At 40.8% G+C, this 14,559-nt stretch overlaps 1 protein-coding gene across 1 annotated transcript in view; it reads left to right on the forward strand.

The window, feature by feature from the left end:
- Positions 1-4,412: 4,412 nt before the first annotated feature.
- Positions 4,413-14,559, forward strand: part of LOC139736671 (WD repeat and FYVE domain-containing protein 3-like) — a gene marked incomplete at its 5' end in the record, with an annotated part of 32,568 nt that continues 22,421 nt past the window's right edge. Inside the window, 11 exons of the mRNA XM_071647418.1 lie at positions 4,413-4,509; positions 5,002-5,100; positions 6,746-6,823; positions 7,595-7,816; positions 8,639-8,819; positions 10,682-10,842; positions 11,168-11,316; positions 11,798-11,918; positions 12,370-12,455; positions 13,044-13,127; positions 14,009-14,063. Coding sequence (XP_071503519.1) covers positions 4,413-4,509; positions 5,002-5,100; positions 6,746-6,823; positions 7,595-7,816; positions 8,639-8,819; positions 10,682-10,842; positions 11,168-11,316; positions 11,798-11,918; positions 12,370-12,455; positions 13,044-13,127; positions 14,009-14,063 — 1,333 coding nt within the window. The remainder of the gene's footprint in view (positions 4,510-5,001; positions 5,101-6,745; positions 6,824-7,594; positions 7,817-8,638; positions 8,820-10,681; positions 10,843-11,167; positions 11,317-11,797; positions 11,919-12,369; positions 12,456-13,043; positions 13,128-14,008; positions 14,064-14,559) is intronic.

Raw genomic sequence — 14,559 nt, forward strand, 5'->3', positions numbered from 1 at the left:
TCCGCACCTTTCAACCCAACACAAACCGTCGCGAGCAAAAAAAATCTGATTTTCCTCACGGGTCGCGACGGCATCGTGGCAGCTTTGACCTCTGGCCGAGCCGCGGGCTGCTAAAACGAACGCCGCAGATCGATTCTCAATACTCTTCCCTTCTCTTCACCGTTTTTTTGTTCTTGTCCCAGAGAGATCGAGACGGGCAAAGAGGGAATCAATACTGCCCCATGAGTCACCTGCTCCCCCTGTCTGCTCTGCAGGCCGTTGTTATTGTGCTAGAAAAAAAAGGAATAATGGATGCTGTTGCTCCTCTTTTCTTTTCCCCCCGAACTGTTGTCAAAAAGTTTGTGGGCTGGGAAAAAACACAGTATCCTCCTCCCTGTGCTGCGACAATTCAAATTCTCCGCTGATGTGCATGTACCCTCTCTCAATATGTCATTATACAGGCTTTTGTAAAAGATAATCAGCCTGATTTACATCTGTTGTGTTTCCTTTACAGGGTTGTTGCTCAAAAACACGAACAAACACACAACAAATTTATTCTAAACACCTGCAAGCTAACAGAATATGTTGCTTGTTTTGTTTTTGTATCTACAGGTGTAGCCATACCATCGCACCCATTTTGCATACCTACAACCAAAGAGGGTTTATTTATGCCTTGAAACATCTCAATTAAAACATCTTATGTGGCAATGAAGTGTTATTGAGCCTTCCATGACTTACAATAACAGTTGTGTTCTTGAGAACTGATGTACACTTATATTTCTCATAGAGATGGCCTGTGATAAGACAGTCACAATTAATAAAAGTAATGTCATTCTCTGAGTTTTCTCCCCTCTCACCCTGTTTAAACTTCACACAACCTCCGCTAAACTTGGCCTACATGCGAACGCAGGAAATCAACAACATGGCAGCCGAAGAATTCACAATTGACATTCAAACATGAATTCACTGGTAGCTTAGCAGCGGTCTAGTGTTTTTTTCCCCCGGGGAAGCACTCCAAATACATGTATACACCCCCACCCCCCTTCCCAGCTCTGTTTTGGTTATCTCCACCGATCTCTCGCAGAAAAACAGGGACGAATTTGGATAGAAAGCCCCTTCCCATCAGCGCCAAAGAAAAGCGGGACACGATCGATGCGACATGTAAATCCTGGGACTTTTTGTCTTCCTCCGTAATTTCTTATTTGTATGCATTATCCCTTTATCTACCCCCTCTAATTTCTTTTTCTATTTTTTGAGTCAGCGATTGGCTGTGTGTATATGTTGTGCGTTTTTGTGTTGTGTGTTTGCGTGTGAGTGGGTGGAAAGGAGCGGAATCAAGTTCAGATTACTGAAGTAATTTTGCCACTATCTCAAAATCTTTGGATTGTGAGAAAAAAGGGGAAGGAGGATGAACAAGGGCCAGAAGGAAAGAAAGAAAGAGAGAGAGAAAAAAAAACAACAAAACAAAACAGAGTGAGAGAGAGAGAGAGATGAACCAGCAAAAGCTTGGTAGCATTTCAATGCCATGCTCACTAGAGCCTGAAAAAAAAAAAATGACCTGCTTTTCCAAAGTGGAAAAAAAACCCCACTTATCGTAATTGGTGAGTAATCGCCTGCAAGTGTTTCTTATGTCAACAAGCTTTGTAAACTACTACTACTACTACTACTACTCCTACTACTCAACTCGGGGACCTGACTAGAAGAGAGAATTTTTTTCGGGAAGTAGCTGGAAGGGGGAGGGGACAGTATCATCATTTACATCTATCTGTCTCTGTTATTCTGATGAATTCATATTTTTGCGTGAAGTGTGGTGATTTGTCATGTACTTTTTAGTCTGTTTTTAATGATAGATGCACATCGTTTTTCTGTCCATTTCCATGCTGATGCTGTTAATGTAACTTTTACAGATCTGTTCTGTGCTTCATGCCTGCTTTATTCTATCAAAAATCAAGAAAAAAAGACATTAAAAATGTTTCTATATACTCATTATATTCATTTTATATCTACTGAAATGATTACCCTTTTTCTATCCCTTTTTTGGGAGAAAATGTTGGGTCCCATCATGGGGGTGTAAGAGTTAACGACTGTACTTAAATTCAATTCAGTTCAGCTCAATGGCATTCACTTATTTCTACCAAACAGTATGTATGAAGTGAAAATAATAATGTGATAATTTTGAACTTGCTGGGGGCACATCCCTAAAAGATGTAGCACAAACCAAAGTTTGCCATAAATGAAGAAAGCAATCAAAATCACTCACTCCCACCTCCCCCCAAAAGAAAAAGACAAGAAAGAGAGAGAGAGAGAGAGAGACAAAGCTGATAAAAGGACTCATTAAACCCACAATTCTACTCAGCTCAGCTCCTGATCCCACACCAGCTGAAAGAGCCCACAAAAGCACTCTGGTGTAACTAGCTGCTTTTTGCTTGCAAATTCGCTCAATCCTAACGCTAATTTGAACTTGTTTTGGGCCTTGCCCACAGATCTACAACAGCATCCTCCTTTTCCTCAAGGTTCAGCCAAATCTAATCACCAAAGAGCAGGGAAGAAAAATGGCATAAGCCATCCTCTCCACCATAACATTTATAGTGATTAAGGGAGGATTTTCCCCCCAACAAAATTTCACACTTTTCTCTACACCCACCTGTCGAGTTTAGTTTCAATTCCTTGCCATCAAATCAAGCAGCGACTTTTGCTTAAAAGGGAAAACTTTCAGAGAGAAAATAATGGAGCAGAAGCACAGCCCTTTCACGAAGATCTTCTCAAGAGGAAAAACAGTATCTCCTCAGCCAATGCGTCTATCTTTTCCTCCCACACCACCGGCAGGATCGCGCCGCAAAATAATCGAGAGTTTCTGCCGCAGGAACTTCAAAAAACTACACAAGAAATGATGACAGCGTGGCTTCAAAACCTACCACACTGACAACAGACGTAGTCCCACACAAAACTTTCATGTTACCATGACAACAGCCAATCTCCTCTTCTTCTTTTTTTTCCTCACCTATTTTGTTTTTCTCCCTAAAAGGAATTCTTGGGTAGCTTTCATCTTTGGTGCTATTTCGATTGAAAATAAACCTAATGTTTTTGGTCAACAATGGGCGAGTGCGAACCCATGTAACCACTAGAAATTTGGACGGATGCATGTGGCATACAAATGGAACAGAAATACATGGATTTCCTGAAAGATTTACACATTTCTGCTAGAGAGAGAGCCTTCAACTAATGCCATTGTGTGATTATATGTAATGCTAAAAGCACATTCAAAGTTACAGCTCAGCGTGCCCATGGGCAGACAGACAGATTTACTAATGTTCACTGTGTGTACATTTTCGCAAATATAGCAACTTTGCTGGACAAGCACAGAATGATAAGAACGTAACGATATTTGGGGAGGCATCAAAACAAGTGCAGAAATATTCTCATCTGTGAAATTATTCAAATAAACTAACAGAAAATGGCCTAGCAGCATGAAGAATGAAGCAGGGCTACTGTATACCAATTCTACGCACTCTTTTTGAAAACAAGGCTGTTCTTCACAACCAGAAAACTTGCCCTAAGTTTGTTGCCTAACACATCAACAACAAATTGAAGTAGATTTAATAGGAAAGCGACTAATTTTTAAAGCTTTATACTGGATAATCCAGCTCCTTGGGGGGGGGGGGGGAAACTCATCCATAATTTTGAAGTGTTAGTCCACTGGCACTTCAGAATTTTTTTAGAAAACTGCCAGATAATTGTGAGTATTGATCTTGGTCTTTAGAAGCAATAACAGGCCAATTAGGTATTCAATTTATCCACTTCATGCATAATGATGATGATGATGATAATAATGAATAATAATAATAATAATAATAATAATAATAATAATAATAATAATAATAATAATAATAATAATAATAATAATAATAATAATAATAATAACAAATATAACAACAATAATGATAACAATAATAATAATAATAATAATAATAATAATAATAATAATAATAATAATAATAATAATAATAATAATAACAATATGATGATGATGGCGATGATGATAATGTTTATGATGACTCACGCTACTCAGGTTCAGAAACCTCTAAGCTTCATCGATGAAAACACAATCAGTTTATGCCTTATGTACTCATCTCTCTTTGTTTACTTCATGTTTAGTTCTTGATATCTGTATGTAGTATTAATTCTGTCTCTGTTGTGGTTTTTATGACAGCAATTTGTGGAAAGTGTGTGAAAGAATGTGTTGAAAGTATGTCGCTTTTTGTGTGCTTTTGAGAATGAAACGCAATGACATTTGACCACAATAATATCAGGAGCATTTGACCAGAATATGTTGCTGTTTGACAAGAAGTAATCAATGCTTTATGTGCTGCTGCAATATGCGTGAAAGGCCTATTGGTTTACTACATTTTTTTCTTCTGATTTTCTGTGTACAGGGCGGCAATGGGCGATGCAGCCAGCAAGATGTGGAACAACTACCTGAGCGGTGAGAAGCGGCTGTCATCCAAGGAGCAGGCGCGGACCAATCAGTCTGTGAGTTTTCATTCCTTTCATGTCAAAGTCAGTTTAGCATTTGTGAAAGAGTGCTATGAAAAGAGAGTAATGATTTGTTTTTTAAAGCAGATTTTTGTGTTTCAGAAAAATTTGGCTTTCATTTGACTATAAGCTGGAGAAAAAAAAAAAGTTGAAGACTGATCATTTCCTCTTAGTCTTGACTGTTCATGTCCATCTCATTTGTTGAAAAGTTTCCTTTGTCGAATCTTGTAGGAGGAGTTGTTGGATTGTTGTTTCCTTGTGTATTCATACCAGAAATACATTTTTTGTTTGCTCTCTCAATAGGCATTTTCCAAACTTTCAAATGTGAAAGGAAGTGCTTGATTCCGTACGAAATAAAGAATCCCCCCCCCCCAAGCATTTGAAAATTGATCAGTATTGATATGATTAAGTGAAAATAATTCAATTAATTAAACTGTTGATTATGGAACTTTGTGTCTGTACTTTCTTTCTCCATTTTCACATGATCAGAGAATTGCCAGTAAGGTGATTGGTGGGCTCCAGATGCTACCCTCACTGAAGACCAAGAGGGAGAGTGCTACGTTCAGATTCTCACTCAATTTCATGCAAGTAAGAACTCTCTCAAGCGTATGTAAATACTAAATGTGACCGGCGACAACGGTTTCAGGCAAAAGTCGCAAGAGCAAATCCCCTCCTAGGCGGGGTACAAAGATTTTGACCATTATTTTTGTCGATTTAGGTTTTTTGCAGAAATCGAATCTTTGATATGTTTTCTACATCTACACTAAATTTCATAGCATAAGACTAAGTTTTTCCTATCGAAAATGGAATTTTAAGCACCCTATGTTGGATCGCACTCGTCAGTTTCGAGCTTCTTTCGAACGCCGCGCCAATATCCCAAGCGTTGCTACGGCGCATGGTCTCGCATGCGATTGGCTGGTGCGTCGCATACATTTACATAATTCGGCTTTCGGAGACACCAGTTGCAGCGTTTGGGGAATGCTTTGTCCACGCGTACACGATTACATGCTCCATTGTTCTTGCTATAGTGGTTTATAATACGCTCTGTAGACGTGCTCTTCGTTTGGCTTTCTATCCAAACTATTCTACCGCAATGTTCGACAACGGAAGTGAAACAAAAATCATGTAACATGACATAATCGTGTGAAAAGAAAACTAAATATTCTCACATTTGTCTACTTGTACATGTAGTAAAAATTATGACAGCAGACTGACTCAATGGAATGTAGATGAGAGTAAAGGAGCGGTCACATGTGACCAAGTATATTCAAGTACTACACGTCAAGATCGCACCAAACTTACGAGTCGTGTTTGTTGCATGTCTTGTATGCATGTCTTGAAAAAACAAAACAAACAGGAAGCGTGACCCTTGCCAGCACTAGCAATTTTCTCCCTTCAAAAGGGTCGCCAATGAAAAAGACAAATCAACCACAATGAAAACGCGATTTGTAAATGTGTGGATTCGCCACCGCTCCTGTTACATGCACACGGTCATGGCATGTGAATGCCATTGCGTAATGCGTACACCATACACAATGTACATGTACACCATACGTGCAATTATCGTATTCGCCATCTTGAAAGACGTACTGGTAAACAAACCCAAGCGAAATGCATTGTTTTTTGGCTCCATACGCTGAGCTCCGAGGAAGGTGCCCGGGAAATTTGACTCTCTCAGTGAGCCAATCAGAAGGTGATGTGGTTGCTAGAGGCGGAGCTTAACATCGATTGGCACCATCGTACGGATGGGTGATTCTCCCCTCGCATCGCCGCTCGGACATTGTCTTTGAGAAAGAGGTGAATCTTCAAAGCCTGTTTTCTCGCAATTTTGTCAGGCTAACAACTTAAAAAGTGCATTTTATTTCTCGTTCTATGCCCACTTATGGCGCCGAAGAATACAAGTGTTTTATATCAATGCAAAGCTTAGGAAATGGGCTATGTGATTCAGTGAAAAAATGGATTTTCAAAATTCCCGACATTTGCCTGAAACCGTTGTCGCCGGTCACAAATGTAAACATGCTTATTCTTTCAGGTGTGAAAAGGTTCTAAGCATGCATACAAAGTTTGATTTTTTTTCCCTTTGTTGGAGGGTATTTTCCTTTGGTGTGAACTTAAATGTTTGTGAAAGGCATTATTAGAGGTACGTAGCATTTTTTTAAAAATGAAATGGTGATTGGAGTTGCCAATTTAAAGACGGCTATTAAAGTTTGTGTTTTGTTCTGATGTTTTGCAGGAGGCCGCCATGTGGACGCACACTCACGTGTTCATTGTCAGAGAGCTGGTGGAGCTGCAGCATAAGCAGCACGAGCAGGTGAGAGAGACATGCTGATTCCCCCTCTAGGTTTTGGTGTTGATTTTTTAGAGTTAAGTCCTCACCCAAGCCAGGGGCCTGTCTTATAAAGACTTGTGATAGAAATCAATCGCAAGTTTTTTAAGAGCTTCAATGCAAGTTGCGATTGATTTGGGGACTTGTGATTGATTTGAAGGCTTTATAAGACGGGGCCCTGAGTTGACATGACTTTGAGTAGTGGCGCAGGTGATAAAGTTGTACACATTTTTCTTAATTTGAAACATGAAGGAGGTTTTGTCATCAATCCTTACAGCCATGCTGGGACAAAATTATCACTGACAGTTCTATCACACTGTTAATAAAGAAAATGGAACATAAATATCTATCAAAGTGATCTGTTTGATCAAACATATTCCCACAGAGAAGACCATACTCATCATTAGCCCTTACTGTGTTTGGTCCCTTACTGTGTTTGGTCCCTGATTGGCAGGCATCCTTGAGTGCTTTCTTTGCTGATTGGCTCAGATGTCTGCAGACTGATAGTCAATGATAAGAGATTCCCTAATCCCCTCAATCTCTGTTATGTCACCATGGCAATCCTGATGGGCTAAGGCATGTTGCTACATGTATACCCTTAGTGGGCTTGCTAGCTTTAGAGCTGGGTTAAGTTTGTAGGGATTACTGAGTGTGACGAAAAAGTGTGGCAAGTTAATAAGCTCAGTGTCTGGGACCATGAAAGGCTTAATAAAATTTCACCACCCTCCCCCCCCCCCCCCCCCCCCCATCTCACAGAGTCAGCGTCACCTGATGCGGTTCATGAAGGAGAAGTGGGAATACCTGGAGCACGAGTTGATGCGGGAGAGGGGGTTGTGGGGTCCCCCATACTGCTCCTACTTGGACAAGTGGATGCTGGACATGACGGAGGGGCCCAGCCGGATGCGCAAGAAGATGATCCGCAACCCCGACTTCTACATCCACTACCCGTACCGGCCCGAAAACGAGCTCATCCAGAACGTGAGTACATGTTGCACAGCCTGAAGCTAACAAGAAGGAGGGAAAAAAGTTGCTGTTGCTTTTGTTTTTTGTATATAACATGAGAATTTTTATTTGTGAACTCTGAGAGAAGAGATTCCTCTGTGGTTTATAATGCTCAGGCATTTGAAGTAGGAAAGAGGAACAAGGATATGAGAATATTGAGAGTTTGTTGTTGAACGGAAGTGTGATGGAAATCATCGCTTAGAAGGGAGCATGATGTCATCACCACGTATACCAGAATGACATTTTTCATGCCAGTAATGAAACAATTGCATAGTGACTTATGTGGATAGGAACATAATAGCCCTACAACCTGATAACAGCTTTATGAACACTGATTGATAAATTTCATGTAAGGCCAATAGAGTGGTTATGTATAGATATGTACAGTGTACAATTTGTAGTTAATGTATAGTTTATGCTGCAGTTTTCAAAGCAACACATGGTTCTAAATTGTTGTGTATAACCATCAAATGCAAAATTCCATTCTTTTTATATTATGAAGACATCAAAAACATGCAAACAATCGTTTCAAAATTATGTGTCTGTGTGCTTACATTGTATGTGCTGGAATTATGGACGTGATCATGATACAGAGTTCAACAATTTCACACCACATATTGTTTGGGAAACAATATTTATGTCAAAATCAGCTCTATACACTTTTCGGTTGTTGTCATGGGGGGATGAAAAAAAGGCAGACAGTTGCAATGTATTTTAAGTGCACTCCTTCTCTTGAAATGGCTGTTAAAATGATTATTGCCACTTACTGACAACATCCATGCTTCTCTTCTTGTGTAGAAACCCTCCAAGGGGAGGAAGGCCATCAGCTTCGACAGCAAGAAGTACAGCCAGTGCAAGCAGACCAGGAACCTCCTGGAGTCACCCCCTGGCATCGGACCAGGAGAGGGCAGCCTTCTGGACCTCGCTGTGGAGAGCGACACCCAGGAAGACGTGATTGACCCCGATGACAGCAGACCAGGTAGGAAGGGAGGGCTGGTAATAGGTGATTAGTAATGGGCAATAGTTGATGAGTACAAGGTAATGGCTATTGAGGCACAGGCGGACACAGACAACAGCAGACCAGGTAGGAAGGGAGGGCTGGTAATAGGTGATGGGTAATGGGCAATGAGTACATGGTAATGGGTTGCTTAGGCATAGGCAATGGGTGATGCGTAAAGGGTATAGTGGGTGATGAGGAAAGGGTAATGGGGGATCAGTAGTCAAGGGCAGTGGTTGATGGAGGCATAACAGTGGATAATGGGTGAAGGGTAGTGGATGATGATTATAAGGCAATACATGTAGGTGATGGGTGAAGGGTTATTGGTGTTGAGTAAAGGGTAGTGGGTAAATGAGTAAAGGGTAGTTAATGAGTAAAGGGTAGTTAATGAGAAAAGGGTAGTTAATTAGTGATGAGTATAGGGTAGTGGGTGATGAGTAAAATAGACAGTGGGCGAGTAGTATAGGGAAGTGGGTGATGAGTAAAGGATAATTGATGTTGAGGCACAGGTAATGGCTATTGAGGCACAGGCGGACACAGACAACAGCAGACCAGGTAGGAAGGGAGGGCTGGTAATAGGTGATGGGTAATGGGCAATGAGTACATGGTAATGGGTTGCTTAGGCATAGGCAATGGGTGATGCGTAAAGGGTATAGTGGGTGATGAGGAAAGGGTAATGGGGGATCAGTAGTCAAGGGCAGTGGTTGATGGAGGCATAACAGTGGATAATGGGTGAAGGGTAGTGGATGATGATTATAAGGCAATACATGTAGGTGATGGGTGAAGGGTTATTGGTGTTGAGTAAAGGGTAGTGGGTAAATGAGTAAAGGGTAGTTAATGAGTAAAGGGTAGTTAATGAGAAAAGGGTAGTTAATTAGTGATGAGTATAGGGTAGTGGGTGATGAGTAAAATAGACAGTGGGCGAGTAGTATAGGGAAGTGGGTGATGAGTAAAGGATAATTGATGTTGAGGCACAGGTAATGGGTGTTGAGGCACAGGCAATTGGTGATGGGTGAAGGGTATTGGGTGATGAGTAACTTCCCAGCCTGATGTAGAATGCTTCCATAGAGAAGCATGAGTGCACCGTCTGTGCTCATGTGGTTCCTTTGACTGGGGAAAAGATATGTGGTACATGTAATGTGCGTTCACCACCAAGATATGCGAAAAAGGTGCTGTGTGAAGAATGTGTGAGCAACCACCATTGTTATTATTACCTCCGCCAAGGGAGGAGGTTATGTTTTCGTTACCGTTGGTTTGTGTGTTTGTATGTTTGTGTGTTTGTCCGTGTGCAAAATAACTCAAAAAGCAGTCAACGAATTTGGATGAAACTTGCATGAAAGGTTTAAAATGATACAAGTAACAGATGATTAAATTTTGGTAGTGATCCGAGAATTTTGGGGGAATTTATGAAGGATTTTTGGTATTTTGGCAGGTAGGGTCAATGAACTTGGGAGATCAGGCTGCACGTATTTGAGGTTTACATGCATGCACTAAAGTGCGTGCTCGAGTTTCTGCTAGGGCGAGGCGCGCCATGCAGCTGAGGGTTTATGACGTAACAAAGGCTTCTACAGTATATTGAGGAATCGGGCGACTTTCAGCACACAATGCTATTCAAGTATGCTGTAAATATGGGTGGAAATCACTGATATCTCGATGGATCAGTGGTGGAAATGAGCCGCATGCTTGGTGGAGGTCGGTGCTCTCAGAGTGCTTCTCTAGTTAATCTTGTATTGCTTGGCTTCTGTGTCATAATAGTATAGTAACATGATACCTCAGTGTCATATAAATTATGTTGGATCTCATCCTTGTGTGTCTGTGTTGTAAAAAAACCAATCATCTCTCAGATGTTCGAGCCTCCTCCATCATGACCCGCCAGCCGAGTAACCGCAACAACCAGGACGACGACGATGACACCCCGGACACGGAGAATCCCAACGACAAGCCGCTGGAGGAGCAGAAGACCGACAATCAGATGGTGCTGAGACTACTGGAGCAGGGGGAGAAAGTGAGTCTTCTTTCACTCATCGTCTGTGTAACTCGGTGTGTGCCACATTCACATGCCAGAATCGGTTGATGGCTTGCCAACTGCTTACATTTTGCTCAAATGCACAACTACAATGTACAGATGTGCACAAACTAAATCTTTGTTGAGTGGATAAATGAAACAGAATAAAACCATTCCTGTTTTAGCAGTAATCCTAATCTCTAACTGGAAATCCCGCTTGAAGAATCAAGGCTTAACAATAATAATGTGATTGTTACAACTTGTACCTCTTCTTCCTCCTCTTTGCTGCCTGTGCTGCTGCTCCTCCTCATCCTCCTCCCACCAGATCCGTCACATCTTCCGGTGTGCCCGCATCCAGGGGCTGGACACGATGGAAGGGCTGCTCCTGTTCTGCAAGGACCACTTCTACATAGTGGACGGCTTCACCCTGCTCAGCTCGCGGGAGATCTGCGACATCGACTCCGTTCCAGACCAGTGAGTCTTGTCCCCTTTGTGATAACAAGCACCTAAACCCTTTGTTGGATACAGCAGATGGATGAATGAGTGGATGGAGGGATTGTGGATGGATTGATAGATGAGAGGAAAGATGGATGGGGTGGATGGATGGTTTGATGGATGGATGGAAAATCTACGGAAGGGTTTTAGTAAGTGTAGGGATTATGTAATATATGATGGAAAGTAAAACGTGAGCAAAGCATTATGGATGGACAGTTACACATGAGTGCCCGTATTCAGACAGATTGAAAGCCTGTTGCTTGAAATCTTCCCATCTGAAAAAAAACAACAAAAACATATGCTCACATACAAAACAAACAGATATACACAAATATATGCACTCCATTTCAAAGAAGTAATGCATTTTTATCATCAACTACATGTAAATAATGCAGGTGTTGTATTGTTCACTTCCGAATTCTTGTTGAACCCCTCTCACGTTTCTTTCTTGCCTCCCCAGACACCAAGATCCCATCATTCCACGCGCCTCAAGAGGGCAGCGTTCCAGCGGGAAGAGGATGTGCAGCAAGTTTGCCTACGAGGAGATCCGAGAGGTTCTCAAGAGGAGATACCTCTTACAGGTCAGTGGGGAAAAAAATACGTCTGCTCCTGCTCTATAGCTTTTACTTTTCAAGATATCTCTTTTATTGCAGAAAACAAAGAAAAATCACAGTTGTAGTGTCATGAGAATTTGTTTGTCAACTTATGCAGAGTTTGATCGCGAAACGGGATGAATTTTTAAATGCTTCTTATAGATGTTAAAAGTAAAAGTCCATTGCCAGATAGAGCAAAATGAAACCTTTCAAGTGATTCTTCACTTGTTTCATAACAAGGCATATTCGTGATAGTTTTGACTAAAATATCCTATTTTTTCCTGCTATTTTGATTTTTGTTAGCAGCTTGAATTACAAATATCGCAAAATATCAGGAATGTAGTTAACTCCTTTTGCGATCTAACTCTTGAAGTATTATGATATAATCCTCTCTGTTTCCTTTGTTTCACACTACATTTCATTTCTTTTTCTCACACAGCCCATTGCCATTGAAGTCTTCTCGTCGGATGGCAGAAATCACCTGTTGGCGTTCCCCAGGAAGGTTCGAAATAAGGTCTATCAGAGGTAAGAAATTAAATGCACTCATTAAAATTCCATTTTATGAATTGCAGAAAAGTTTGATTTTTATTTTTTCCTGTGGAAAGACAGGTGAGCATTTAACATAATATTTCCATATCAGAGCATACACATTCAATACCTCTATACCTGAGTATTTTGTGTAAGTATGAGTTTAGATGTCACTGTGTAGCTGAAAAGCCAAAGTGCAACGTTGTGTGCATCATTGGATATCCGTTTGGTTGCACAGCGTGTCATGCACATTTACGAAATCCAACTGGGCATGATCTGTTAAAGTGCAAATTTTCGAGCAACAGGAAACTGGCACAAAAATAAAAGCAGGCAAATATTTTTGCTTCTAAAATGTAATAATATTTCATCTCTGTGATTCCGCAAAATCAAAACTGTCTGAAATTCATTTTACCTAGCTGATCGCAAAAAATTACTCTCACAAAATTTCCACTTTTACAGTAGATGATTTATGCTGCCTATGTGGATTCTGGTCGTTAAAAGTGCATGTACATGGCAGACTAAGGGTTCCTTTGAAGACAAATTAGTCATGTGATCATTCTTCCATGTCGTGCCGTTCTGTATTAGATTCAACGCCGAAGCAACCAGGTTGACAGATGATGCAGTTCAGTCAGTCGCCGGACAGAGCAAGAGGGCTCAAGTTGAGGGAGGGTATGTCTACCATAGTTTTGACTTATTTTAATGTATATTTTCATATCATACAACTTCTGCAGAGAGGAATTGTTTTAATCTGTTGAGGACGGACAGATTTTGCTACATCATGTATTTCCCATAGACATCTGCCTGTGAGTATACTCGGGACTAGTTTTCAACGGGTAAGTTTGTGAGATAAAGATCATGCTTGTGGATGGCATACGTTTTGCAGCATGTGTGAAATTATCCATGGAGTTAATTGCTGTTCCTTTCCCTTCCTCTATTTCTTAAACACTGTGTTATTTTGAGGAATATAAAGCTCATCACTCCAAAACTTATGGGATGAAAAATCGCGGATCAAGGTATACTTCGTGTACAATGAAATATATGCAGGAATGAGAATAGATTAGTGAGCTGTTACAGCGGGCAAATGAATAAACCTCAGTAATTAATGGAGCATGTGTTAAATGTTTGACCATATGTGTAGACTTATGACTTGAAACTACATGTGTCACTTAATATAAATTTCAAACATTGGAATCCTATTTTAATACACTTGACCCTTTATGTGCCCAGACATGTAGCAGTGTCTTGCCATCCTTTTTTCTTCAGACCTCAGTTAAATCCTCCAAACATGATCTAATTGTAAGTTAGCCAGCCCACTTTGATTAGCGATGTGTATCTGATCAACAGGAAGGCTATGGTGACAAAATAAGAGTTAGGGGTAGAACATAATCTTACTTCATTGGCAGTTAGTACATAGACATCTGTACCAATCAGTGAAGAAAGTCCTCCAGCAGATGTGCGTTTCAGCAAACAAACTCATTTAGCATTAAACTTACAGGTTTTACCTGCTCAAGTGAGTGTGATGCAATGTGAAATCAATTTTGTTCCCTCAGACCAAACATCCTCGGCAGCATCATTGGAGTGAAGTCTGTCACACAGAGATGGGAGGTGAGTCCATGCTGTCCTCCCCTTTCTCCTTCCTTGCCTTTTCTTGTATCCCATCCCGTTGGCTCTCTAGGAGAACCAGTACTTTGAAGCTTCTTAGTCGTGCAGATTATCATAGCCACCATTTGTTTTGTAAGCCCGACATTTCACGAATCGGGACTTGTAAGAAAATTTCCCCAGGGGTAAAATTCTCTCCCGTGAATCACAGTGATCTGTCTTCAGGAAGCAAAGCTGAATAGCAAGTCTTCACCTCAGGAACAATATTCCTTGTATTGGTGTGACAGGGCATTATTTCTTCTTCTTCTTCTTCTTTTTTTCTTAGTGTGTGGTCAACTTTGCAAATATCAGTGGACATGTAAAATTCAAGAAAGTGTAATAGCTGTAAAATTAATGCTGATTGCAGTTTGTGTTTGAAGGGGGTATTCAAACTAAAGATTATATGTGTGTACAATTAGAAGGTATAATCTTTGCTGGTGGTATGTATGTATCTAAAATATGA

This window comes from Diadema antillarum, unplaced genomic scaffold, assembly GCF_040938485.1.
Source record: "Diadema antillarum isolate AM-2024a unplaced genomic scaffold, OU_Dant_1.0 seq00000661_RagTag, whole genome shotgun sequence".
NCBI lineage: Eukaryota > Metazoa > Echinodermata > Echinoidea > Diadematoida > Diadematidae > Diadema > Diadema antillarum.